The sequence below is a fragment of the Trachurus japonicus genome, unplaced genomic scaffold (assembly GCF_045865225.1).
Source record: "Trachurus japonicus isolate A0001 unplaced genomic scaffold, Traja_1.0 AP030010.1".
NCBI classification, from domain to species: domain Eukaryota; kingdom Metazoa; phylum Chordata; class Actinopteri; order Carangiformes; family Carangidae; genus Trachurus; species Trachurus japonicus.
In genome coordinates this window covers 181,712-208,677 of record NW_028220143.1, presented here as the reverse complement: position 1 = coordinate 208,677, position 26,966 = coordinate 181,712, and the positions used below count along the sequence as shown (strand labels likewise).

The 26,966-nt window shown below is 43.3% G+C and overlaps 3 protein-coding genes and 1 long non-coding RNA gene across 4 annotated transcripts in view; all 4 read right to left on the bottom strand.

Moving 5' to 3' along the window:
- LOC146960773 (sialoadhesin-like) overlaps positions 1-26,966 on the bottom strand; it is a 52,876-nt gene that overhangs the window by 12,946 nt on the left and 12,964 nt on the right. The gene's annotated exons all lie outside the window — the stretch shown is intronic.
- Positions 734-5,744, bottom strand: LOC146960777 (uncharacterized). The gene is made up of 5 exons (XM_085772075.1): positions 5,443-5,744; positions 4,920-5,001; positions 4,774-4,831; positions 1,141-1,346; positions 734-1,037 (listed from the first exon to the last, which is right to left on the bottom strand). Exons 1-5 carry the CDS (start codon positions 5,720-5,722, stop codon positions 965-967), a joined length of 699 nt encoding a protein of 232 aa, XP_085628201.1. The 5' UTR covers positions 5,723-5,744; the 3' UTR covers positions 734-964.
- On the bottom strand, positions 6,236-10,809 carry LOC146960776 (titin-like). The gene is made up of 4 exons (XM_085772061.1): positions 10,794-10,809; positions 10,171-10,515; positions 9,430-9,636; positions 6,236-6,501 (listed from the first exon to the last, which is right to left on the bottom strand). Exons 1-4 carry the CDS (start codon positions 10,807-10,809, stop codon positions 6,236-6,238), a joined length of 834 nt encoding a protein of 277 aa, XP_085628187.1.
- On the bottom strand, positions 11,384-24,561 carry LOC146960775 (uncharacterized). Its single transcript, XR_015035368.1, has 5 exons — positions 24,387-24,561; positions 24,232-24,306; positions 14,413-14,519; positions 13,832-14,002; positions 11,384-11,608 (listed from the first exon to the last, which is right to left on the bottom strand). It is a non-coding gene; the product is annotated as an uncharacterized LOC146960775 (long non-coding RNA).

Genomic DNA, 26,966 nt, shown 5'->3' with positions numbered 1-26,966 from the left:
AGTCCAATACAAGTCCAAAAATAGTCAAATGTCCAGTGTCCACAGTTTGTGTATTAGTCCTTTAATGTATTGTGGTGCAATTGTTCATGTAATTGTTCATCTACCCGGGTAGTGTGATTTTGTGTCTTATCTGTATGATGTGATAGATGCGCCGACGTCACACCCTCCACGCATGTAAGCCGGTGTCCTTCTCCACGTTCCTCGGGTTTGGGCTCTGGCTCGCCATCAGAATCGTTTCATACACGAAAAAAAAACCAACCGGAGTTTTTCCTCGACAAAAACACAACAACACGGCAATGTCCGGCACTCCAAAAAAACCTCCTCACGGTTGTGGATACCTCATGGATCAATAACTCAAGACAAAATAAAGTTTTAACCACTTTTAGTCTAGTTATTAACATTAGCAAGCTCTGTCTCGGCTAGTGTGTCTGTCTTCATCGGCATCAGTGAAGGAAAGAAAAAAAACAAGCAGGGGAAACTAGGAACTACGAGCGTGAGTGGCGCTTGCGTATGTGGGATACGCACCCTGCTGGTGAAATAAAGGAACTACATCTACAAAATTCATTCAGACTGTATAGCTCAACATGGTTAAACTAGAAATATTGGGGATTACACTGTGTGTGTAACTAAAGAGTGTTACATATCACTTGATTTTCAATATTTCAGGTACAATACACACCCACTGTAACAAAAAGCAATATGTGATGCTTTACACCCAGTGGATGCCTTTGCACAACAGAAATGTTGACTCTATTTTAGCATTATTGTTATATTATCTTTACAATTTACATATACTACAATGTCGCCCACTGTCATATCTATATGGCAGCTTGTCAGACAGGCTTCTTCCTTCAGCAAACATGCTTTGATGAGAGCAGAAGTATCTTACTGCTGTTTTTGTTTTCATTTTTTCTGTTTCCCTTTATGCCGTAAAATCATGGCGTGTACATAACGAACAAGAGATTCATGTGTTTTTGTTTTTGTTGACTGTGCTGTACAGAGCAAATGGACCCATTCCATCTTCTTCCCATCTTGCCCTGTGAAGAGAATAAACCATTCACTCCAGCAATTCGTTTTATCTAATGTGTATTTTCATTGGAGTGTAGCAATAACAACATTCATGTAAGAGGAGCTACTCACTGTGATTCGCTTCTGGCTTTGTTAAATCTGACAACAGCGTATTCAGTCTCCTCTTCATCTCCCACAGATTCTCTCTGGTAACAGTCTCTGATGTTGGAGTAGACAGGGTCTCCCTGGTTCTGAGGGAAGCTCACATAGGCGTAGTGAATGTCATCCTCCTCTTCTGCTCTCCATGAGACTGAGTCATACACTGGGTCCATATTCAGCTGACAGAACAAAGACAACTCAATTGTAACAAGACTTTTATTGTTTGTGGGAACAATAATCCATTATTGGTAATACTTTACAATAAGGGTCCCTTAATTAACATTAGTTAGTACATTATTAAGCATTAATATATAAACTAATGTGTTAGTTATCATTATGTATGCATTACTCAGCATTAATTATTACATTATTCAACTTTTATTATTACGTAATAATTTAGTGACTAACTTTGAGTAGTAAACATTAATTAACTGCTTACTAATAGGCTACATTAATTAATGTGTTTCTTAATACATAATAATGATTGGTAATATATCTGTAAACAGTTAATTAATGTTTAATAATGTACTAACTGACGTTGATTAAGGGACCCTTATTGTAAAGTGTTACCCAATTGGTATTTTTGCAATACCCATTCTCAACCACCAGAGGTCAGAATATTCACAAACAACTTAAATTCACAAAGCCAATCAATCCATATGTAGGTATGTTTAGCTTTACAGACTTAAAGGTGGGTAAATGGGGGTCCACATATATCCAGCAAGTCAAAAACAAACAAACTACAAATGTAGTACTGAAGTTCCACAGTTTAGAGCCACTTTTTTCAGCCTGAGGGATCTACGCCATCATCCACAGTTCAAAACAGGACAAGCACAGTCTGACATTCATGCTTCATTTTACAAGAGAAGACATTGGACTCTAATTTCGTGGCGCAGCCCATGCAGTGGTAATTTCGTCCGGCAATCACAACAACCACTATTCAATGCAACTATCTGAACCAGCACATATATTTATATCTATATCGATTGTCCCGTTACATCTGATGTCAGATCAAAGGCATTTGTCACGCGTAATGGAAACTAAACCTGACTGAATTAACACAGATGAAACAAACTGCAACCAGGCATCTTAGAAAATTCAAAAGAAAAGAGAAAAAGAGAGACGTGTCCTTTAGGCTTCTGATTTCATCCCTGTTACACATGGTATTTGTTTATGTTGTGATCTGTGCACACTACTTGTATTTGTAACAAGGGGTTTAAATATACGTTACTAAATATGAGTGTCTTTATTAATGGAAAAGGGGTGTTGCTTTTTTTAACACTGGACAATGGTTCCCAGTGTATCAGGGAAAACCTGATTAACGATATTAGTAACCTTGTCCCAGACTACTTCTGCTTCATCAGTCTGTGGAGACTTGTTTGCGTGACCATTTATTCTGCCACTGTGAGCTTGGACCTCCCAGACCAAAACATCAGTTTCCTCCCTAGAAAAAGTTTGCCTGTCTGGTGTCGCTGTCGAAATATAAAATGACAAAATTGCTGTGCGCTTTGCGTATTTAAAGCAGAAGTAAGCGGAATATTTGTGTTAACCTAAGTCTTAAATAGTTGTATCTTCCGACAGCAATCACTTCTATAGAGTGTTTGGTCTGAAACACGGGTCTGTCAGTCACTCTGCTCTGCTCTGAGCCCAGGAGAAAACTTTCCTTGTATCCTACAACCTTTATCCAATGAGGAGAGAGAACGGCATAAAGGGGCAGTCCTCTCTGTGTGTGCAGCCAAGGGATGTGCGTGAATGTGGTGACGTAGGGACGAGGGCGGGGACTGCTGACTCCATCTGCTGACAGGAAGTTAGCCAAAACCACCGGATGGCTTACTGATAGCTTTAAAGGTGAGGAGAGGAGCTTGTTTGATTGGTGAAGATTTGACTTTGTGTTTGACTCTGTGTTAAATCCACTCACGCCTTCTCTCCTCCCTCTTTGCCACTTGCGCTGGTAGGAGGGACGGAGGTGGGACAGAGGAGTACTTACGCCAGGCTGCACCGGGCTGCACCATGCACGAAACTTGCAAAATGCGCCTGGACACACCCCGTTGGCGCCACGCCAGGGTCCGTTCCAAAAGCATGTTGAGTCGCCCTCGCTCACTTGCCCTCAGCACTTGCCCTCGGGGGAATCCCCCCCCGCCGCCATCATAAGGGCTGTTCCATTTCTCTAAACAGCTGAAGTGAACTTGGTGAGATCGACCCTTGAGGGCTGAGTGATCGAGTCAACATCGATGGTCACTCCAGAGCTGTATATCACCCACAATGCATTGCAGTGGTGCACGAAAAATACGTCCATGCGGTGGCGATAATGAACCTCAAGCACCAGTTGGGTGTTTACCACCAAAGAAGAAAATAAATGAAAGGGGTCAGTAAATATTCAATTCAATAAACTAGTTTAGCAGTGACATGTCAGAACAAACAATTTACAAGTGGTCGGCTAGTAGAGATATTTAGAACACGGCTCTCTTGAATACTCGATTCTGATTGGTCAATCACCAATATTCTGCGGTGTTTATTTCTGGATAGACCACCGCTGAGCGGACCGTTGCTAGGGACTCCATAGCAACGGCCGACTCTGCATGTCCGGTCACGGCCGCTGTTTTGCTGAGCCTCCTCCCGTTCGTGCATTTGAAGCCTTTGATAATCAATCAGTGGATCGATGGATTACCACACACGTTACCATGTATCGTGTGTAGTCGTACCTGTCATAAACAAGAGATTATGGGGTGCGTTTGTGTCGCGGAGCTACAGAGAGGAGAGGAGCTGTGACACGGTCAGAGGTTCTGATGCAAGTTTACTTTTCAGCCACGATGTGGAAATAACTTAGGAGCCTCCACTCTCCCTGTAACAGGTTACAAGTCGTTTATCTAACATCACTATTAGTCCCAAGCTGTTTAATGACGGTAAAAATGAAACATAAAGTAAATATCCTGCATACTTTCTCTTTTCTGTGCTGCGCTGGTCAGAGCGGCGTCCCGAGCAACGGTCTAATTTTACATGAATAAAATCTCTTTTTATCATTATTTTGTGTTACATTATTGAATGATTTAGTTGTAGGCCGTGTTCTAAGCGGGATAATGTACAGTTGGTCGGTTGTTATGGAGAAATAAACCCCTTCATGTTGTATGAAACCATATAACCTGTCGGGGTTTATTTCTCCACAACAACCTCCGAACTATACATTATCCCTTACATAATAGGAAAACTTATTCGACACAAAAAAAATGTGTGGAAAGCCTTTTTAATCTGACATTTCATATTCATATGTTGCTGAGCCTGTGTTGATGTGTAGTTTAATAAGGTATTTTAAACATGATTGGTCTGATGAAGCAGAGCTCATCATCAGTGACAGAGACAGATGTATTTCAAGAGGCAGTATAGCGCTTCATCTACGACATGTGGTCGATGTGATTGTCTCAGCTGCTAGTGAACGAGGGCAGGTGTGTACCATTTACCTCTTCTACTCCTCCCCCGCCCACTTTCCCTCCGTTCTCCAAGTGGCCTTGGTGTGACGTAATACCAAGGGCTGAGGGCAGGTGAGCGAGGGAAACTCAACCTGTTTTTGGAACGCATGAAATTAGAGCCCTTTAACACTTCCTGTCTCACCTCTTCTCTGTTGTCAGGTTTCTCTTCTTGTTCACACTCCTGTGTGAATTTATCACTTCTACACAGGAGGAAAAACAGTCGAATGAATCAACTCCTACATTTACATGGATCAGTGAAGATGATGATGGAGACACAGACGTTCTCACCTGATCCACAGGAAGACAGTGAGGAGGACCAGAACCAGGAGAACAACAGTGACTGTTCCAGAAACTGCTAATTTCCATGAACCTGGAGGATCAGAAGGAAACACTGACAACTGATGAGGGAGTTACAGGACGACTGAGTCAACAGAGGATTAATACACATTGAGTTAAAGGTTTTGGTCTGAAACACGGGTCTGTCAGTCACTCTGCTCTGCTCTGAGCCCAGGAGAAAACTTTCCTTGTATCCTACAACCTTCATCCAATGAGGAGAGAGAACGGCATAAAGGGGCAGTCCTCTCTGTGTGTGCAGCCAAGGGATGCGCCTGAATGTGGTGACGTAGGGACGAGGGCGGGGGGTGCTAACTCCATCGGCTGACAAGAAGTTAGACAAAACCACCGGATCGCTTATTGAAGCTTTAATCTACAAAAACTGTTGGTGTCAGGGAGATGTGTGTGTAATGGATGTGTGTGTCTGCATAAAATCGAAGCTGCAGTAAACTGATAATGATGAATGTGCAGAACTCACGTGACACAACAACGGTCAGATTTAAGGTGGACTTCTGACGTCCTCTTGTGTTCTGGGCTTCACAGGAATAACTCCCACTGTGTTCAGGTCTGAGGTCAGTGATGGTGAAGATCTGTCCTGAAGCTTTTGGTGAGTCTTCATCCTCCTTGTACCAGGTGTAATTAGCTGCTGGGTTAGCATCACTGCTACAGGTCAGAGTCACTGAACTGCCCTCCACTATCTCAGCAGAGGGACTCACTGACACAGAGGGAAGCTTTGGAGCATCTGGAGGAGGAAACATGAAGATGCATTAATATTGCTCTGTATGACTTGATGACTTTTAAGATTTCGAGATATGTTTTCTACTTACACAAGATGTCTATAACCAAAGATGACGAGTTAATCCATCCAAACTGATTCTCAGACTTGCAGTGGTAGGTCCCTCTGTCCTCAGAACTGATGGAGGAGAAATGATAAACTCCTTCTGGTCCGTGATTAAGATTTTGGTTCTCCTTGTACCAGGTGAGTTTAGCTGCTGGGTTAGCATCACTGCTACAGGTCAGAGTCACTGAACTGCCCTCCACTATCTCAGCAGAGGGACTCACTGACAGAGTAGGGGTCTGTGGAGCATCTGAAAGAAATGTAATAACTATATGAATTGAGGTGTGTTGCAGCATCTGAATGAATTTGACATCACACAACCAGGGGTGTTCGATGAATTACAATGGACTGAATGTAAGAAATGCATTTGAAACCCAACAGATTTAAGCCATTAGATTTAAGCCATTAGTTGCATTCAATAAACAGTTTCTTCCTACTCACATTTCACATTAATTGAGACACGTTCAGATGTCGTCTTCTTCAGCTTATTCTCAGCCGTGCAGTGATACTCTCCAGAGTCGGAGGACTGGATGGAGGTGAAAACCAGCTGCTGCTGACTGAGCAGTGATTGGTTGTTTTTGTACCAGGTGTAGGCGGCGGGGGGGTTGGCGTCACTGCTGCTACAGGTCAGCGTCACTAAACTGTCCTTGATCATGTCACCGGGGTGACTCATCGACACCGATACAACCTTTGGAGCATCTGCAGGAAATAAACACACATTACCATGAGTTCAACTCCAAACGAAATCGTGTCTCGGGTCTCTGCATTGTTGCGCTCCTTTCCATCCACTCACCTCCGACAGCCGACTCAAACCCCAACAACTCTCTTAAGCACTGCAACCTTTACTTGAGCACTGTAGCACTTTATTACATTGTATGTTGTTTGTGTTTCTTATTCCATCTTAGCACAACTCCAACAAAAACCCTGCCCTGGTTCTTGCATTGCTGCACCTCCATTTCATCCATCCATCCCTGACAGTTTTTTATTGCGCACTGTAGCACTTTATTACACTGTGTCCTGGGTGAGGGATCCCTCCTCTGTTGCTCACCCTGAGGTTTCTCCGATTTTTCCCTGTTAAAAGGGTTTTCCATGGAGTTTTTCCTCAGTCGATGTGAGGGTCTAAGGACAGAGGATGTTGTTACGATGCCATGTAAAGCCTTTGAGACAAACTGTTTGTAAAAACGGGCTGTACTAATAAAATTGCCTTGCCTTGCCTTACTATATTTTGGTTTCGTTGTGTTCTCAACCCATCCTAGCACAACTCCTTCAAGAAACCCTGTCCTGGTCTTGCATTGTTGTATCTTCATCCATTTTATCCATCCATAAACAGTCTTTTTTTTTCATTTTTTTTTTCATAATAGCGTCATGTTAATTGTCTCTCTTTGTAGTTTTTTTGTCTGTTGGTTTCTGTTGGATACATGTGTGTTTTTCCTGTTTTATGAATTCTGTTGTTATGTCCTTGTGTTTATTTTAATGGCTTTTAACACCTTGCCAGGAGGACTACAGTCGGAAACTAGCCGTTGGCTAACACTGACACTTTTACATTTTATTATGTCCATTAATGTGCATTGTCCTCCTTAAATAAATAAATAAAGAAAATAAAGAAAAAGTCTGTTATGGTAGAATCTATTCTTGTTGATCCCTAATCCCTGTGCTGATTAAAATCACTAGGGTGCTGTTACTTTTTTCATTTTTTAAATAATAATGACACAAACCTACAAACAAAAAAGACAAACTTCATAAGTGGAGCCCCATTAGTTAAATCATGTGCAGTAAACACAAACACATCAAGATATTTATTCACACTGCGTATAAGACCACACCCTGAAGAGTTGAATAAATATCCTTTCTTAAGAAACAGATTTTATCATCAAATTTGCTGTTGCAATCTTGCTCTTAAAGGACAATTCTGGGCAAATTCAACCTGGGGTTCTAGTTTCCTAATATTTTAGGTGTAAAATAAGGATTCTGAAGATTTTTGTTTTAATTGCTCCTGTTATGCAGTAGTTCTGTTCCTGTCCCTGCATCGCCACGGTGCTGTTAAGGCTGTTTACATCCCTCAAAGCCACAATTTTTGTCCACAGACAGCATCAGATGGCTTCGAACATACACCGAGAGGGTTGTTTACTTCAAGAAAGCGGACATGTTTGTAAAGAGAGCCTAATACATTTAACCTAAGAGTCAAGTTGATGCTCTCAGTATGTTTACAGGTATAATAAACAATATCCAGGTTTACTCTCACTGCTACGAAGACGTTGTGGCTCTGAGTTGATATTTAATAAACACTAACACAGTTCGCTGTCAACTTGACTCTCATGCGAGACTTTGCGAGTTCACAAGGGGCTTCATTAGACTTTGTATTAAGCTCAGTTTACAAACATGTCCGCTTGCTTGAAGTAAGCAAACCCCGTGGTGTATGTTTGAATAGCCATCTGACACTGTTTGTGGAAAAAAAGTGCGGCTTAGAGGGGAAAGATTGGTCGGCTCTCATTATGCGCTGCCGTGGCGATGCAGGAACAGAACTGCAAAACAGGAGCAATTAAAATGAAAATCTTGAGTCCTTCTTTTAAAGCAGTACTTAAGAATTTTCAGTTTTGGTTGGGTTTGGCGGCGCCAGTGGCGCAAAGCGGTAGTGTTTTGCCTGAAGGAAGACTCCATTTCCCAAACTAACTAGTTTCTGTTACCAGCGGATCATTTCACAGTAAACACACATGCACAATCCGACTGAAAGGTGCCGCATTGCTGCTTCCTCCTCGTCGTGACTCGTGAAAGTGAAAGTGAAACTTAAGTGAGAGCCGGGTTCCCACCATGCTCCTCACAGTTGCTTAGTGCCAGTTAGAGCACTGTAAAAGAGAGTAAGGACAGCATTGGTCCAATCGAAGCGCCTCCTGGTGGAGGAATATGGGTTTTGCAAAAGTTCCCAAGAACTGACATCTCTGCATTGTTGGTGAATGAGCAGTGTGGTGTTTTCAATAATTTAAGGACATTTATAGATCAGCCACGTTAATAGCATCATTGAGGATCCTTTACAGATAAACATTAACCCATAGGCAAGTAAAAAAAAACACACAAAAAAAACAGTTGTCTACATGAATGTTTCAATCTACATTTTGTAATAAACAAATTCTAAGTATAATCTGATATGACCAAGACACCTAAAAACAAAAACACGGCCATTTTCATCAATTTACAAGCAAGTGGGCAACACACATACACTGGAGTGAATGGGTTTTCTGGGCGCTTTTGCAATACCCATATCCTGCCACTAGGGGCGCAAAACCCTTAAACCCTTAAACCCTTAAACCCTTACCACGGGAGTCAATGGTGGTGTCGTTACTCTCTTTTACAGTGCTCAAGTGCCAGTGAAGGTGATACAGACCATAATGATACAGACCCCCTCAGGCTATGACAGAGGTGTCATTCAACCTGTTGTAAGTCGATGTACCATCACAAAAGGTATGAAAATATTTTATGAAGGTTGAACAGTTCCTTAGTGTTGGTTTAAAACTAAAATATTAGGAAACTATAGCCCCAGGTTGAATTTGCCAGGAATTGTCCTTTAACTACCTTCACTAATGCACTAATCAGGAAAGGTAGTGGGTGTCAGGAACCCAGGAGTGAACTCACACACTGCAGCAGAGCGATGACCCTCATAAGCACAGGAATAGCTGTACTCAAGATCAACGAGTCCACTGAAAGATGGAGACGTCTTTCCCCGAATTTCTCTCTCATTCTTGTACCAGATTAAGGATGGACCAGAGACACGACAGTTGCTTTGACAAATCAGCTTTGGACCAGCTGAAGACCCGATCACCTGCACCCACACACGTGGATCTGTGAAGAAGAATCACATGTGTTGGATGTACAATGTCTCCCCCCTCTGGCCACCGGTTATAACTGCAACCTAGTATTCCAAATAACTAGTATCTAGGCTTGTTTTTATGAGTGGGCATGCTCAGGCTGCTGTTCTTATTGCACTGCAACTTGTTAAAAAGGAAATATGCAAGATTTTTACCTTATCTATGCTACATTTTTACATTCATTGCACAGCTTTGGAGTAATTGTCATAGTTAAATAAATGACTGGGGAGAATGGAGGCTCTCTGCCTTCCACTAGCAACTCTTAGCCAAAAACCAACCTTGCAAGTTAAAGTGCCGCTGAAAACAGTGAAAGATCGAACGGACTTAATAATAACCACACTGTTAATGTATCTTCTTAGCAACAACTTATCATGTTCTTGTCATCAATGAGCCTAATTGTTGAAAATGTATTTACCTCTCATTTTATCCATTCCTTTAATACATACTTTAAAAAATTATATTAAATACTGCTTCATTAACTAGAAAATGATTTTATGTTCATCATTACCTTTGACAGCCAGAGTTGTACCAGGGAGACTGCTTTCCCATTCAAACTCATTTGTTGTGAATTTGAAGCGGTACTCGGCCGAGTCTCTTTTTGTCAAGTTGCTGATTCTCAGAGTGGAGCGTCCTGTCTCTGTCTCCAGAAACTGGACACGACCTGAGTATTGGGAGTTATTACGAAGGTCCTCGGGTCGTCTGTGATGGTCATTGCGTTGAGATCGGAACCAGAACTTAGATTTTATAGATCGATAACTGTCGTATTCACAAGAAATGTCAACTGATGAGCCTCTGAAGGCACAGAGGTCTCTTTTAGTGTAAGTCACTCTCCTGCACGAAGAACCAAAAACACCTGAAAAATAAAGACACAATAAAAAAAAGTCACAACACATTGTAATGGATTAAAAAAAAATCAACAGGAGTAATGTTAACTCATTGAGTGCCAACCACGTAATTTTTCGTTTTTCGTTCCCATGTGTTGAGTGCCTGGTTAAACTATGAAACTAGACACTTTAACACACCTTATGTGTAAATTTGGGGACTCTACAACGAGCAGAACTGAAATAGATGACGATCAAAAACTCATGACAGCTCACGATCTGGAAGTTTTTATCGTAACTCGGCTTCTGCAAACGGAGTTCTGCATGTGGATGCAGCAGCTGCTCCGCTCTCACCCGCGAGGCTCCAGCAGCTCGGAGCAGAACCAGGAAGCTCTCAGCCGACAGTCCCGCCTGGTCTTCATCTGGAGCAACACCGTGTCCTCCCCAAGGTCCTCCCACGGAAAAAGGTGATGGTCTCTGGGCCAAAGCAGGCCGCCGGCACCGACCCGTACCACAGAAGGACCGCGACCATCGGTGGGACCGGTGTTCCCGAGCCGCTGTGGCCCAGAGACCATCACATTCCGCGGCGAGAGGCTGTGACACAGCACGGTGCGTCTGTGTTATTGTTGTTTAGTGGGATTTGGTGAAACCCAGCCATGTTTAGCTTGAGTTTTCTCAGGAATGGAGGCACGTAGAAACAAACGGTTTGTGGCCATTTGAAGCATAAAGTTTCACCTTTCAAAAGAGCCACAGTATGTGTTGGTGGCAATAATATAGAATACACTGTGGCTCTACAAAAATCGTCAAAAATGGTCTAAATTGCCGGTACACTTGACTAAAACTTTGGAAAGGAGTGCGGCACTCAATGAGTTAATGTAAGATAGTAGATTTACTCACACACTGAAGGAGAGGGGAAATCTTCGTGTCCTTTTAGAGCACAGGAATAACTGTTTCCAGCATAAAAGAATTGTTCAAAAAAACGTTCTTCTGTAGGGGCAATCTTTCCATTTTCATACCACACGTAGGAAGAATGATTGGATAGACAACTGCTGTGACACTCGAGACGTGGCCGTGTACATGTAACAAGTATGCAAGATGACAACTCGCTCATCTGCACCTGTAAACCTGGACAAAGAGACGCAGGACTTCAGAAAGAACTGTCAACGCAAGTGATAACAGATCAATCAATCAATCAATAAATCAATAAATCAATAAATCAATAAATCAATCTTTATTTGTATAGCACTTTTCATGCCCCTGGCAGCTCAAAGTGCTTCACATGATAAAAACAAGCAATATAGGGAACACATATTTACGAAGGAGTATTAGGGCCAGCCAAAAAAAAAAAAAAATCCGGTGCAAGTGAAAAAAGCAAGCAAAAAAAAAAAAATCCGGCACGAGAAAAAAAAAAAAGTCAGGTAAAAAAAAAAAAAAAAAAATCCGGCACAAGAAAAAAAAAAAAAAAAGTCAGGCAAAAGATAAATAAATAAAAGAGATTCAGCACAAGAAAAAAAAAAGCCAGGCGAAAAAATAAAAAAAACTGCAGTGGCTTGAACACGTCCACAACAAAGCGACTGACGGCTCCATGACAGTAGCAGAGTGACAGACAGGCTCCTGTAGTAGTATTTGTAAATATACAAATACTACAGGAGAGGAGTTAGAAAGCCCCCCAGTTAGCAGCAGGGGTTGGACACGGAAGTGATTCGTAAACCGATTCTGAAGTAGCTAGTTCTTGTTTTCATTGTCATGCTCCGGCATTGAGTCAAAGTTAATCGGCTTTATTGTTCACTTTTATGGCGCTGCAGAGTTTGGCAGAAGGGGCAATGTCTGTTTATGAGCTCCAGTCTTCTAAAACTTGTGTGAGATGGCTTAATGGGAGCAATATATTTACAAAATCGAATAGTGGTTTTTGCACCCTACTAGCTAACTAACGTTAACCTCCGTGACTGGACCACCGCGATCCACTGGTCTCTGCCTCCTACTGGAGTATTTGTAGGATTTACAAATACTACTACAGGAGCCTGTCTGTCACTCTGCTGCTGCTGTCATGGAGCCGTTAGTCGCTTCCTACGTGGTCAAGCCCCTGCAGTTTTTCGGTTTTTTTGGGCCTGGCTTTTTTTTTTTCTTGTGCCGGCTTTTTTTTTTTTTTTACCTGACTTTTTTCTCTTTTTTTTGTGCCTGATTTTTTTTTTTTTTGGCTGGCCCTAATACTCCTTCGTATTTTTTTTTCTTGTGCCAGATTTTTTTTTTGCTTGCTTTTTTCCCTTGCGCCAGATTTTTTTTTTGGCTGGCTTTTTTTTTTTTTTTGGGCTGGCCCTAATACCTCCTTCGTACATATTGGGAGACATAGGGAACACATGTTAGGTGAGACATACATACATTCGCAAACACAAACACATTCACACAATAATTTTAGAACATTGGATTTTATCTTGGAAACGCTATCTTACACTCACTCATTTGCAGTGGGGAAAACACTAGATAAAATGAAGTAAAATGAACTAGAAAATTTCCTCTCGGGAAATTTTGAAAGGCCCACGGGGCTACTGCCGGTTTTGCCATCTCTGTCAACATGGGAAACAAACCCACGATCTTAAGGTCAAGACAGAGCTGATCAGACAGACACACACAAATAAAACAAATTAAATAAAATGAATGTTTTAGAATAATAGAAATAGTAAGAATCAGTTAAAAGCAAGGCTAAAAAGGTAGGTCTTCAGTTTGCTTTTAAAAATGTCCAGATTCTCTGCTCTCCTCAAGTCCTCAGGCAGTCTGTTCCATAGGCGTGGGCCGTAGTGATAAAATGAGGCCTCACACTGCAAAAACTCAATATCTTTCCATCAATATTTGTCTTCTTTCTTGTCAAAATGTCTCAATTTTAGTCTAAAATAATCTCTTTCCACTTAAAATAAGACTCATCACCTAAAAATTAACTTGTTTTTAGATCATTTTCACTTGTTTCAAACTCATTTTCAATTGAAATAAGTAGAAAAATCTGCCAGTGAAAGCAAGTTTTTTGTGCTTGTAATAAGAAAGAAAAACTTGATCCACTGTCAGATTTTTCTACTTATTTTCAAGTAGAAAATTTGCTTGAAAAAAGTAAAAAGTGTCTGAAAACAAGATACTTTTTAAATGTGATGAGTCTTATTTTAAGTACAATGAGATTTATTTTGACTAGAAACGACATTTTGACTAGAAATAAGACAAATATTCTTGGTAAGATTTTGAATTTTTGCAGTGCACCATATGTTTTGTTCGCAACTTTCGGGAATAATTAAAAGGAGTCCTAGAGGGCTCAGATGTACAGTTCTGTGGTTTCACTTTTTAAGTTTCGAATAAAAATGTTACCTGTGACAGTCAAAGTGGTTCCAGGTGAATCAATAACCCTCCCATCTGGTTGGTTTGTTGTGAAGCTGAACTTGTAAACAGCTGAGTCGCTCTCTCTCAGGTCTCTGATTCTCAGAGTGCAGTCGTTGTTGTCACCACAGAGATACTGAACACGACGTGAGAACTCCAAGTCTGCTCTCAGATCCACAGGTTTATTGTTACTAAAGTTAGTATACCAGATTGTTTCCTTAATTGTTTCCTTAACAACACATATTGGGAGACATAGGGAACACATGTTAGGGAGACACACATGCATTCGCAAACACATACACATTCACACAATAATTTTAGAACATTGGATTTTATCGGGAAACACTATCTTACACTCGCTCATTTGCAGTGGGGAAAACACTAGATAAAATGAAGTAAAATAAATAAAAAAGAGAAGAGGAGAAAGACACTAGGTAAAATGAAGTAAAATAGAGAAAATGAGAAGATGAGAGAGATACTAGATAAGATTAAGTAAAATAGATAAAAAGAGAAGACAAGAAAGACACTAGATAAAATGAAGTAAAATAGACAGGTGTAGTGGGATAAAATACCCTGGATGGGTGTCTGTAGGTGCAGCGTATTTCCACCGTTGATCCTTTTGAGGCACAGATCTGATTGTGAGCATAATTCACTCCCCAGTCATTCTGACCATGTATCACTGTAACAGAGAGCACAGCAGAAACCACAGTCAGATTCATAGCACATGGGTGAAACTTTATGAATGTTCTTCAATTTTAAAACCTGTGACATGACAAACACATGTATAATACTACTGTAAATAACAGATCAAATTGCAGAGGAATATTGTAATAGAAATAAAAATAGGTATTATTATTGCTATTGTTAAGGTCTGAAATTTTTCTTCCCTTTTTTTCCACTTTGTGGCCAAGGTGGTGAAGAATATACAGTATAACTAGAATACAGAAAGGGCAAGTCATTGGTGCACTCTCGCTCATTACAGTAACTGCGCCCAAAAATAAAACACCACCATGATATCAGCAAGTTATAGAATGAACTAACAATGTTTGGTTCCTTATTTTGAGCCCTTGGTAGATGTTATCTTTTCCTAAGGAACTTGTGTAATAGCACAATTATTGTGAATTCTACAAGTGATGAGAGAAAGTTCCAAAATACTGAAATCATTGACTGCACATACATGCAACAAAAACCAGTCTGCATAATTTGTAATTGTACAATCAACTAGAAAATGTCCTCTGGGAAATTTTGAGAGGGCCACGGGAGCTACGGCCGGTTTTGCCATCTCTGCCAATATGGGAATTAAACCCACGATCTTAAGGTCAAGACAGAGCTGATCAAATAGACACATGGTCATCTTTCTATAAGCACTGATATGGAGGAGCTGTAACCACATTAGGTTACCTGTGTGTGTGTGTGTGTGTGTGTGTGTGACTGACTTGGCACATGTTACGAGCTGCATCCTGTGTCAGTCTGATTTAGCTGTGTGTATGTGTTTACAAACATTTAAACGAGCGCCAGGTGGATTGTTTATGAAGTTAACAAGCTCTGGCCTGAGAATCAGACGTTACCACGGCAACTTGAGGTGGTTGCCAATGACGACAGAGGCCCCCCAGGCTGAGACAGACAGAAACGTCGAGAAAAAGAGTGATTTTCTGCCTCTGCACTGGTCTCGCAAAAGGCTTACTGTGACAAAACGGTAACTCCTATCAGAACAAAACACAGATCAACGGTGCTGTAAGGACTTCCTGAAAAATGTGGTACGATTTGGTGTTTCTACAGTAAATATTTTGGAGACGCTGGCAGTTTTAAAACATCGGTCCGTTCTGCTTCTCTCAGAAAATATTTGTATTGGAGTCAATGAGGAGCAGAGACAGACGTGGCCGCACTTAAAGGCTGATTCTGTAAATTCTGTAAGTCTCTCTGATATTTTGAGCACATGGTGAGAGACAGAACAAGTTTGTCTTACAAATTTTGAAAAAATCATGTGTGTGGAGTGTAAATTGTGGCCGGGCCGAGTGTGGAAAGAGAAAAATTCAGGAATTTTTCTGGGCTTTCTCCCACTCTAACCAATGATGTCACGCGCTCTGACATGAAAATTCCGTGCAATACACACACACTGCAATACAAGATGAAGAATAAAAATATTATGGAAGAAAAAATCCACACATAGTCGGGGAGCCACAGGCTCAAAAGCTCAAGGAAATGGGTTGAACCTGACATCGTCCGTTATACTTTTTATTTGTGTTTTTTCTGGTAACTTTGACACTAAGGAACAATAATTGAGGGGTCTGCTCTGCCGGAAATATCGCGAAAAAAAATTGTGGCCATTTCACTGTATGCACCCTTTATTTTTCGACAGGAAATTGTAAAAAATGATTTTTTTCTTCAAATCCTCAGTAGCCTGGGTAGGCTGTCAATGAATGCATTTCAGATACACAGAACACATGTGGTGACAACATCCACTGAAAAAATAACTCTTAAAACACATTTCTACATGATTTTGTATCAATTTTATGGAAAAAAATTAGGCGTTTTCTCACTTTTTCCCAATATTTTCATCTTTACTTCATTGGCAATCAACTATGGGTCCAGGTTATGACATCAGTCAATGTGTCATCATTTTCAGCAAACAGTATACTCATTCCAGTGAAAAAATTATAAAAATCCAACCAAAATCATTGGTTCTATGATCATTTCACTACTAGCTGGCGATCAACAGGCTCAGAGCCTCAATAGAATTTTAGGCTAGGCCTACTCTCAAAATTCCAAAAGACATACTGGATGTTTAGCATCATGGTACACTCACAAACACCAGCTGAGTATTTGAATGAGTTTGAAACAACCAACAGTTACCAGTGTTTCTAGTTTAGCTGTTAATTGAAATTCAACTCCCGTGGAAAACCCCCTAAAAAAAGTAGTTGGGGTACGTGTAACCAGACTTTCAAAAATTCCGAAATTTTTAATTTGGCCTTAAGTAACTTGTGAGGGGTCAAACTAGGGGTTTTTCACGATTCTGAGTTGATTGCAAGCATTAGCTTTTCATCCAAAACACTCCTTGGTGTAAAAAAAAAAACACCCACACCCACTTTTCCTGTACATCGGAAAGGAACAACCCCCTCCCCCCACCAATAGAATGTATTAGAAGTTATTCCGTAGCATGACACAGGTTGTCTGTCACATATCACTACTAAATACTCAATATAATATAACTTATATTCTACCCCTTTTTCTTGGTAGGACCCTCCAGGATTTTACAATGTTTTAATTGCAACTATTAACGCAAATTCAACCAGTCCTCATGTATTCTCATCCGCCACGCAATTTATCACCACAACCTCTCTGCAAATTTGCTATCATACACCGCTGTGGCTAGTTATGGTCACAGGAATTAATGATGTTGTCAATAGCTATGTGATTTTTTTTTTTAAATTAATAATAATTTTTAATTATTGTTTTCATATATTAAGCTATTATGCGGATTGGGAGTGTGAGAGAGAAAAAAAACACTGGCTGCACACCAGATTTCACATACCAGTAAAAGCTGAAATGCACACACACCCTTCTCACTGCTGGGTATACTGTACATGTAAATTAAAAAGTTGCTTTATTGGTTTCTTTTTTTTATTATTTGCCATGGTAAATAGGCCTAAATGTTGCTTAGTGGTAGTTAGTTGGTTGACAATATACAACTTTTTACGTCTGATACATTAATATTATCTACATCTTTTTTGAAGAACTTGACGTTTTTCATGCCACTACATTGATAACATGCATAAGAAACCTATTGTCAACTTAGCTTAATTGTTAGTTGGCTAACAGTAAATATCATGGCTCATTAGCCAACTTTATGTATGTGGTACACACCTCAAACTGCATCTGATGATCATTTCATTTTCTTAAATGCTCGCTGACTGCCCAATAGCTATCTAGCTATGGCTAAGGCCTATGCATGGTGTTACGACCCCAAACGACCACTATGTACATACACGGGAGGCAACATAAGTGTGGAGACAGGAGTTACAAATGCACGTAAAAGGTTTATTGTTACAAGCAGGAGGGATAAAACAAGCTGAGCAACGGAGGCGGCTGGACTGGCAGGCAAACTGAAACAAAAGGGAAAAGGAAAGGACGGCCACCGCAGCCAACCCACACAGGGCCGTCGGACCAGGCACCGACCTTCTTCCCTATCCCCAACAGAACCGGAACCTAAACCCTGAACAGAAACAAAAACCGAATCAAAAGGTCTGCCAGCCAGCCGCGAGCACCACGCTCCCGGACCCACGAGAGGAAGCGTGGTCGAGTGGTGGAGCGCAGGACCGGAGAGGGAGGAGAGAGAGAGCGCGCAGAACCTCCGCCTTTAAATACGCCCCGCAGCAATCACACACCTGGATGGAAAAAGAGCACAGGAGAGATTACGGCCAGGCCAGCAGAGGGGGACAATGTAACACCCCCACCATAAGTCACTGAACCATGGCCAAGATGACAACATTAGCAATAATAATAATAAAGCAACACAATAGCTACATGGTTCAGTAAATCAACATCATTGGCGTGACAACGCGTCGGCCAACACATTGTCACGACCCCGCACATGTTTGATATCAATATTGAAAGCTTGGAGGCGCAAACTCCAGCACATTAAGCGGCGATTCTTGTTGCGCATCCTACTCAAAAAAACAAGCGGATTGTGATCCGTGAACACCGTAAGTGGCCAGCACGTCGAACCGACATAGACCTCGAAATGCTCGAGCGCCAACACGAGGGCCAGGGTCTCTTTTTCGATGGTTGAATACCACTTTTGATGACAGTCCAGCTTCTTCGAAAAAAACGACACGGGATGGTCCACGCCATCAGGACCCTCCTGCAAGAGCACGCCGCCCACCCCGGTGTCACTGGCATCCACAGCCAGCTTAAAAGGACAGTCGAAGCGCGGTGCTGAAAGGACAGGAGCATTGGAAAGTAGACTTTTAGTGTGTTGAAACGCCGTCTGGCAGGCCTCGGTCCACGTAAAGCTGACCTTGGGACTCAACAAATCAGTTAGGGAAGAGGCAACAGATGAAAAATTCTTACAGAACCCCCGGTAATAACCCACCATCGCCAGGTAACGGCGCAGCTCAGTGCGGTTAGTTGGAGCCGGAAAGTTCAAAATACTCTCCACCTTAGCATGGACAGGACGGACCTGTCCTCCCCCCACCACTTTTCCCAAGTATGTGACCTTCGCCTGCGCGAACTCACATTTCGTCAGGTTAACAGTCAACCCAGCCCCCTTCAGACGAGAAAACACACTCTCCAAATGTTCCACATGTTCAGCCCACGACTCCGAGCACACAACCAGATCATCAAGATACGCTTCACAACACGACAGACCAGACAAAGTGACGTTCATCAAGCGCTGGAACGTGGAGGGCGCGTTCCGCATCCCAAACGCCATGACCCTGTATTGGAGAAAGTCATCAGGGGTCACAAAGGCAGAGATCTCTTTAGCACGCTCAGTTAGCGGCACCTGCCAATACCCCTTCAGCAGCTCCAGCTTGGTCACGAACCGGGCCCCCCCCACACGATCAACGCAATCCTCCATGCGTGGAAGCGGGTAACAGTCAGGCTTCGTCACACTGTTTACTTTCCTGAAATCTGTACAGAAACGATCATCACCATTTGCCTTAACAACAAGCAAACACGGAGAGCTCCACGCACTACAACTAGGCTCAGCAATACCGTGCTGCAACATATAGCTCACCTGCTTTTTCAGACGCGCACGCTTCTCAGGACTGGCCCGGTACGGATGCTGTTTAATAGGACCGGAACCCTCCACGTCAATGTCGTGAGCTATCAGGTGAGTCTGAGAAGGAACATCAGTGAACAACTCACTACACGAATCTATCAAAGCAACCACATCAGCACACTGCGTCTCTGTGAGGTGAGACAATCGGGCAGGCAGCTCCGCCAGCACCGCAGAGTTTGACAGCTTCCCCTCCGTCAACGCCACTGACAGCGAGCTGTCAGTTTCAGCACTGGAGAGCTCCCCACCCGTCGCGCCTGTCACCAGGCTGACGCGCGGCGACACAGCTTCAGCACCGGACAGCGACTCGGGAGACCTGTCAGTCTCAGGTACCTGCACCTCTTCTCTCTCACAATAAAGTTTCAGCATGTTAACGTGACAAAGGCGGTGCTTGCGCCGCCGATCTGGAGTAGCAACAATGTAATCTCTGTCACCCACCTTTTCTTTGATCAGGTAGGGACCACTGTACCGAGCCTGCAGGCTACATCCAGGAAGCGGCAACAACACCAGGACCCTGTCACCAGGACGAAACACTCTGTTTTTTGCATTTTTATCAAACCAACACTTCATTTTAGCTTGAGCAGACTCCAAGTTCCCCCTGGCAATCTCACAAGCCCGGCGCAGTCTCGTCCGAAAGTCACACACATAGTCAAGCAGATTTTTCTCAGTGTTCTCATCCAGCCACTTCTCTCGTAACAGCTTCAACGGCCCACGCACCGCGTGACCAAACACCAGCTCAGCCGGACTAAACCCCAGGGACTCCTGAACCACCTCCCTGATCGCAAACAGCTGCAAATGCACCCCCTCGTCCCACTCTTTCTGACAATCCAGACAGTAAGTGCGCAGCATGCTTTTCAGCGTCTGGTGAAAGCGTTCAAGAGCACCTTGACTCTCAGGGTGGTACGCACTGGAACACGAGTGTTTAATCTGGAGCTGCTTCAGGACCTGCGCGAACAGACGAGACATGAAGTTAGAGCCCTGGTCCGTCTGCACCACTTTAGGCAACCCAAACAGTGAAAAAAACTTGGTCAACGCTCTCGCAACCACAGGAGCAGTAATTTTCCGCAGAGGGAACACCTCGGGAAAACGAGTTGATGCACACATCACTGTCAGCAGAAACTTGTTGCCGGATTTCGTACGGGGCAGCGGACCCACACAGTCAACCAACACTCTTTCAAATGGTTCACACATCACAGGTATCGGGTACAGGGGAGCCGGCGGAATGACTTGGTTCGGCTTCCCAGCCACCTGACACGTATGACAGGACTTACAAAAACGCGCCACATCACCCTTCAACCCAGGCCAAAAGAAATTACGCAGAATGCGGTCGTAGGTCTTTCTCACTCCTAAATGACCAGAAAGAGGATTCTCATGAGCCAGACTCAGAATCTCAGACCGGTACGGGCGGGGCACAACAACCTGAGTGGACACACACCAGTCATCGGCCGGAGACACTTTCGGCGGCGTAAACTTACGCATCAACACACCATCCTTCACAAAGAAACCCGTGGACAGAGAGTCCACCGACTCCGCTGCCACGGCGGCTTCAAACAGCGAGGACAGTGACACGTCCGCCTTCTGGCTCCGGCCCAACTGTTCTCGAGACAGAGTCAAGTCCTTCAGCTCCGGAGAGACACCGGCCTCGGTGCCCCCCTCAGACGGAGACAGGTCATCATTAACACAGAGGAAACTGTCACTCAGATCAACCTCCTCCTCACTTCTCTTGTACCTGGACCGGGTGACAGCACAGGCAGCAAACACAGTGGGAAACTTGCGCGCCAACTCGTCTGGAGACTGACTAACAGGGACTGGCGTCACCGCCGGGGTAACCAGCACTTTACCCCCGGCCAGATCGTTCCCCATCAAGAACGCCACCCCCTGCACTGGAAACGCAGGGCGCACCCCCACAGTTACCTCGCCTGACAGCAGGTCTGACCGGAGATGAACCCTGTGCAAAGGCACATCTAAGTCCTCCATGCCAAAACCCACCACTGGCACATCTGAGCCCAGCGCTGACAGCTGACCCAGCGGCAACACTCCCTCCAGAATAAACGACTGAGAGGCAGCAGTGTCACGCAGTATTTTAACCGGGACCTCACGGCCGCCACCAGACAACGAAACCCAGCCATCCATAATGAACGGAGCAAAATCAGCGAGGCCAGCAGACACCACAGGCACGTCCAAAGGCTTCTCCAACGAGTTGACCAAAGACACAGGCTTCACATTTCCTCTTCCCAACACGGGGCAATCAGCCACAATGTGCCCCATTTCTTTACAGTAGAAACATTTCACACCCTCTTTAACAAACGGGCCGCCTCTATCAGGTTTAAAGGCAGGCCTATTAAACGAGGCAGGTTTCCTCTCACCTTCCGAGACCCCCACTGAGGCCCGACCGCCCTCAAAACTCCCACGGTTCAAACCCCCAACAGGTTTATTAAAGGGACGATCCACAAACACAGGTTTATGAGTCAATGTATACTCTTCCACCAACACTGCCGCTTTAAACACATCGTTAGCTTTGTGCTCATTTAAATATGTGGCCACTACTTCAGGGAGGCAGTTTTTAAAATCCTCCATCAGCACTAACTGCTTCAACTCATTGAATTCAGTCACCCCGCTGGAAGAACACCAACGGTCAAACAGGGCTTCTTTTTCACGGACAAACTCAACGAAGGTCTGGCCCCCTTGCTTCCTCAGCCTCCTGAACCTCTGCCGGTACGCCTCCGGAACCAGCTCATAAGCCCGAAGCACCGCCACTTTCACTTTATCAAAGTCCACACTATCCTCCGGGGGAAGCAACGAGCACACCTGCTGCGCTTTCCCCACCAAGACGCACTGTAACATCAATGTCCACACATTTCTCGGCCACTTTAACGTTGTAGCGACTCGTTCAAACAGCACAAAGTATTTGTCCACATCATCCTCATTAAACGGAGGCACCAAACGAATGTATTTTGCGACATCAAACTCTGCTGGTCTCACAATTGCCCCCAACTCCAACTCCTTCATACGAACCTCGAGCTTCCTCATCTCGAGCTCGTTCATGAGCCGCAACTCCCTCTCCCTGGTGGCTAAACGCTGCGACTCAACATCCAGCTCCTTAAGTCTCACCGACTCAGCACCAGACTGACGCGCCTGCCCAGGAGCCCTTTGCACAGCAGGCAGAACCCTTCCGCCAATCAGCGCTGCACTCACCTCCTGCAACAGCGCGGCCTTCTTAGCCTGCTTGTTCACTTCCACACCATAGTGGTCAGCAATCAAAAACAAATTATCCTTCGTGCAACACCAGACCGCCTCCCATGACGGATCGGCCACAAACTCCCGTAAGTTAAACTCCATCCCTACAGCCACAGCTGATACTTCTCCACACACTTCCTAGTGCAATCACAGCACTTCACTAAACCAATCCCGAAAGATCAAAAAGACGAGCCCCCAATTTATGTTACGACCCCAAACGACCACTATGTACATACACGGGAGGCAACATAAGTGTGGAGACAGGAGTTACAAATGCACGTAAAAGGTTTATTGTTACAAGCAGGAGGGATAAAACAAGCTGAGCAACGGAGGCGGCTGGACTGGCAGGCAAACTGAAACAAAAGGGAAAAGGAAAGGACGGCCACCGCAGCCAACCCACACAGGGCCGTCGGACCAGGCACCGACCTTCTTCCCTATCCCCAACAGAACCGGAACCTAAACCCTGAACAGAAACAAAAACCGAATCAAAAGGTCTGCCAGCCAGCCGCGAGCACCACGCTCCCGGACCCACGAGAGGAAGCGTGGTCGAGTGGTGGAGCGCAGGACCGGAGAGGGAGGAGAGAGAGAGCGCGCAGAACCTCCGCCTTTAAATACGCCCCGCAGCAATCACACACCTGGATGGAAAAAGAGCACAGGAGAGATTACGGCCAGGCCAGCAGAGGGGGACAATGTAACACATGGTCTTAGAGAGGATGTGTGCAAAACGTGTGCTTAAGTGCCCTCTTGGGAGCCAAAAACGCACACTTAAGTGCCCTCTAGGAGCCAAAACATGTGCTCAAGTACCCTCTAGGAGCCAAAACTCGTGCTTAAGTGACCTCATGGCAGCCAAAACATGTGCTAAAGTGCCCACTAGGAGCCAAAATGTGTGCTAAAGTGCCCTCTTGGGAGCCAAAAACGCACACTTAACAATAACAATAGTGCCCGGTGCGATTGCCCCGTGGCCCTAATTAATTTAAAACTGTTTGTTTAATCCTGCTTAGAATGTGTTAACTAAATGTCCTACTTATGCAGATGTACAGTACCTGGTACAGTGAGAAGGAGGACTGCACCCAAAAATAAAACACCACCATGATATCAGCAAGTTATAGAATGAACTAACAATGTTTGGTTCCTTATTTTGAGCCCCTGGTAGATGTTATCTTTTCCTAAGGAACTTGTGTAATAGCACAATTATTATGAATTCTACAAGTGGTGAGAGAAAGTTCCAAAATACTGAAATCATTGACTGCACATACATGCAACAAAAACCACTCTGTATAATTTATAGTTGTACAATCAATTAATTTAAAACTGTTTGTTTCATCCTGCTCTGAGTGTGTTAACTAAATATCCTACTTATGCAGATGTACAGTACCTGGTACAGTGAGAAGGACGATGACGACAAATCCACTTGATGCTGCTGTTGAACTCATCGCTGCTCCTCTCATCTCTCTGTGTGTCACAATAAAACACATCAGCTGCTTAACAATGTATGAAATAAATCCCTCGTTAATAAACAATTCTCCTTACGGTAGAGGTGATGGTGAAAGTGAGTGCGATGTCCCTCAGCAGGTAGTGAGTGTCTCTGAAGGTTCTTAGTCATCCAGGTCATCGTAGTTGGTAAAATAAGGCAAAAGTCAAATTGTTACAACATGACAGACTTCCTCTTTACATTCTTAATATGCATAATCTGACTGTCACAAGCCCTGAGAGGCAAGTGAGGGGAAAGAATCCACAAAGTACACATATAGTACATGTGTCTGCAAGTTATTTATCATTACTGTAGCAATAACTTCCTCTTTGCAATATATCACACGCTTGGGTCCTAGTACCCACTCGTATGGCAGTGTTTCCCATTAATTAACGAGCCCGCCACAGTCTCGTTTGGGCCCGCCAAAAAAATTGAAAAAAAAAAAAAAAAATTAATTTTTTTTTTTTTTTTTTCTCACGTGTGTCTACGTGCGGTGCGCCCGCACGCGAGAGAGGCGGCAGTTTGAGAGGCTGACTGGCAGAGATGAGTACGGTGGCCCTGAAGTGCAAAACACAACGGCAAATCAGACAACAACGGCAAAAGAGAAAACACAACACAAAAAGAGAAAACACAATGACAAATTACTAAACAACGGCAAATCAGACAACAACGGCAAATCAGAAAACACAACAAAAAAACAGAAAACACAATGACAAATTACTAAACAACGGCAAATCAGAAAACAGTGTATTTATGCATGTGGGGTGTCTGAGTATGTAAGTGTATGTTTACGTAATACATCTTTTTTTTTTTTTTTTTAATTTTTCTAAATTTTTTTGTTGTTGTTGTATCATAAATATATGTCTGACATTTATAATAAACCAAACGGCTTGAGAATCGGTTGAATATTCGGTGAGTTATGGCGATTTTAATGGTTGATAGACCTCTGCCTCTGTTGACTAGTGCAGTAAGTAGACACGGCTTCCCCCTGACCAAGATGGCGGCCGCGTTGATGTATTCCACTTGAGGGTACCTACCTTTTCCGGTTTGGTTAATGTCGTTGTGTTTTCTCTTTCTGTGTTGTGTTTTCTCTTTTGCTTTTGTGTTTTCTGATTTGCCGTTGTGTTTTCTCTTTTTGTGTTGTGTTTTCTCTTTTGCCGTTGTGTTTTCTCTTTTGCCGTTGTTGTCTGATTTGCCGTTGTGTTTTGCACTTCAGGGCCACCGCAGAGATGAGAGCTGGTGAAACGCTAGCATAGTCATTTAAAACACCATCTCTGATCTCTACCTGCACATAGATACACAGACAGGGGCGCACGCTAAATGCGCTATATAGCGCTAATTGCCATAGGCGGCCTTACCTATGTTTCAACCGTTTCAATTGAAACGGGCCCCAGCCACCAGGGGGGCCCCCAGCTGCCAGCCACCAAGTAAAAGACAGTACAATAATTCGTCACCTAGGTTTCACCTTAACATACACACACAGGCCTACATCCACCACACACACAAACAGCTCTGTCCACCGTGCGGTCACACACTCGACCCCTGATCCGCTCTACAACCACTGATGCGCGTGTCATGCCACACCACGACTGTACTAATTAACCTAATAAACCTAATTAATAATACGGCAGGAAATATCAATAACAACGTAGGCTTACCTTTGAAAACGGCCCGCAAACTATCAATAGACCCTCGTTTTCCTTCTCCCAGTATTATTCATTTTCTCTTAGCGTTTCTAATTAGGGTCCGGGCAGCTAAGCTGCCGGGACACTATTGTATTCCTAGGAATTCTTCTTCTTCTTTCTTTCTTCTTCTTCTTCCAAGGAAGTCATACTTCCCATGGGCGAAAACTCACCAAACTTTGCACAAAGGTTCAGTCCCATGCCAGATTCACTCAACTCCAAGGACATGTCCTTGTCCCTTGTCCATGTCCCTTATGAAGTCCATCACTCTGTTTTTTTCAATAACTGTAAAACTTTTAAAATGTATCTCCTCCCACAATTTTTGCTCAATTGACACCAAACTTGCTACAGAGCATCTCCAGACCGTCCTCCACAAAACTTGTTTCTCGGATTTTTGATTAAGCAAAAATTGAGCCTACAGTGCATGAAAACGTTTGACTGTAAACAGTACTGTAAACATATACCATCAAATTCTTGATAAATACATTTTCAATCTTCCTGAAAAAAAATGAGAATATTCTGGAGTCATGGTTGATGAAGTTTAGCAAATATCAGAATTTTAATTCAAAAACTGAATTTTTGAGAACATTTTGAATTCTGCTCTCATGGGAACAACTGCAGTCAATGTGAGAGTGGAATTTATAAACATCATATTTTCTCTTATGAAGCAAAACACTTATCATTAAAAACAAATCACCAACATTTCCATGCTGTCAAGATGCAATTTATGTATTATTAGATTTTTGTTTAGATGACTGAATTTCTGAAATTTTGACCATTTCATCACAACAGCTGCCCGGGCACTGGCTCACCTGAGTGGATAAATGAAGCTACACAGCAGGTCTCACTACCAGCTAATTAGCTCAGTGAGTTAGGAGCTGGTTCTTGGTGTCTGAGGTTGTGAGTTCGAGACCCAGCAAGGGTGATGATGATGATGATGACAGTTGAAAAGGCAGA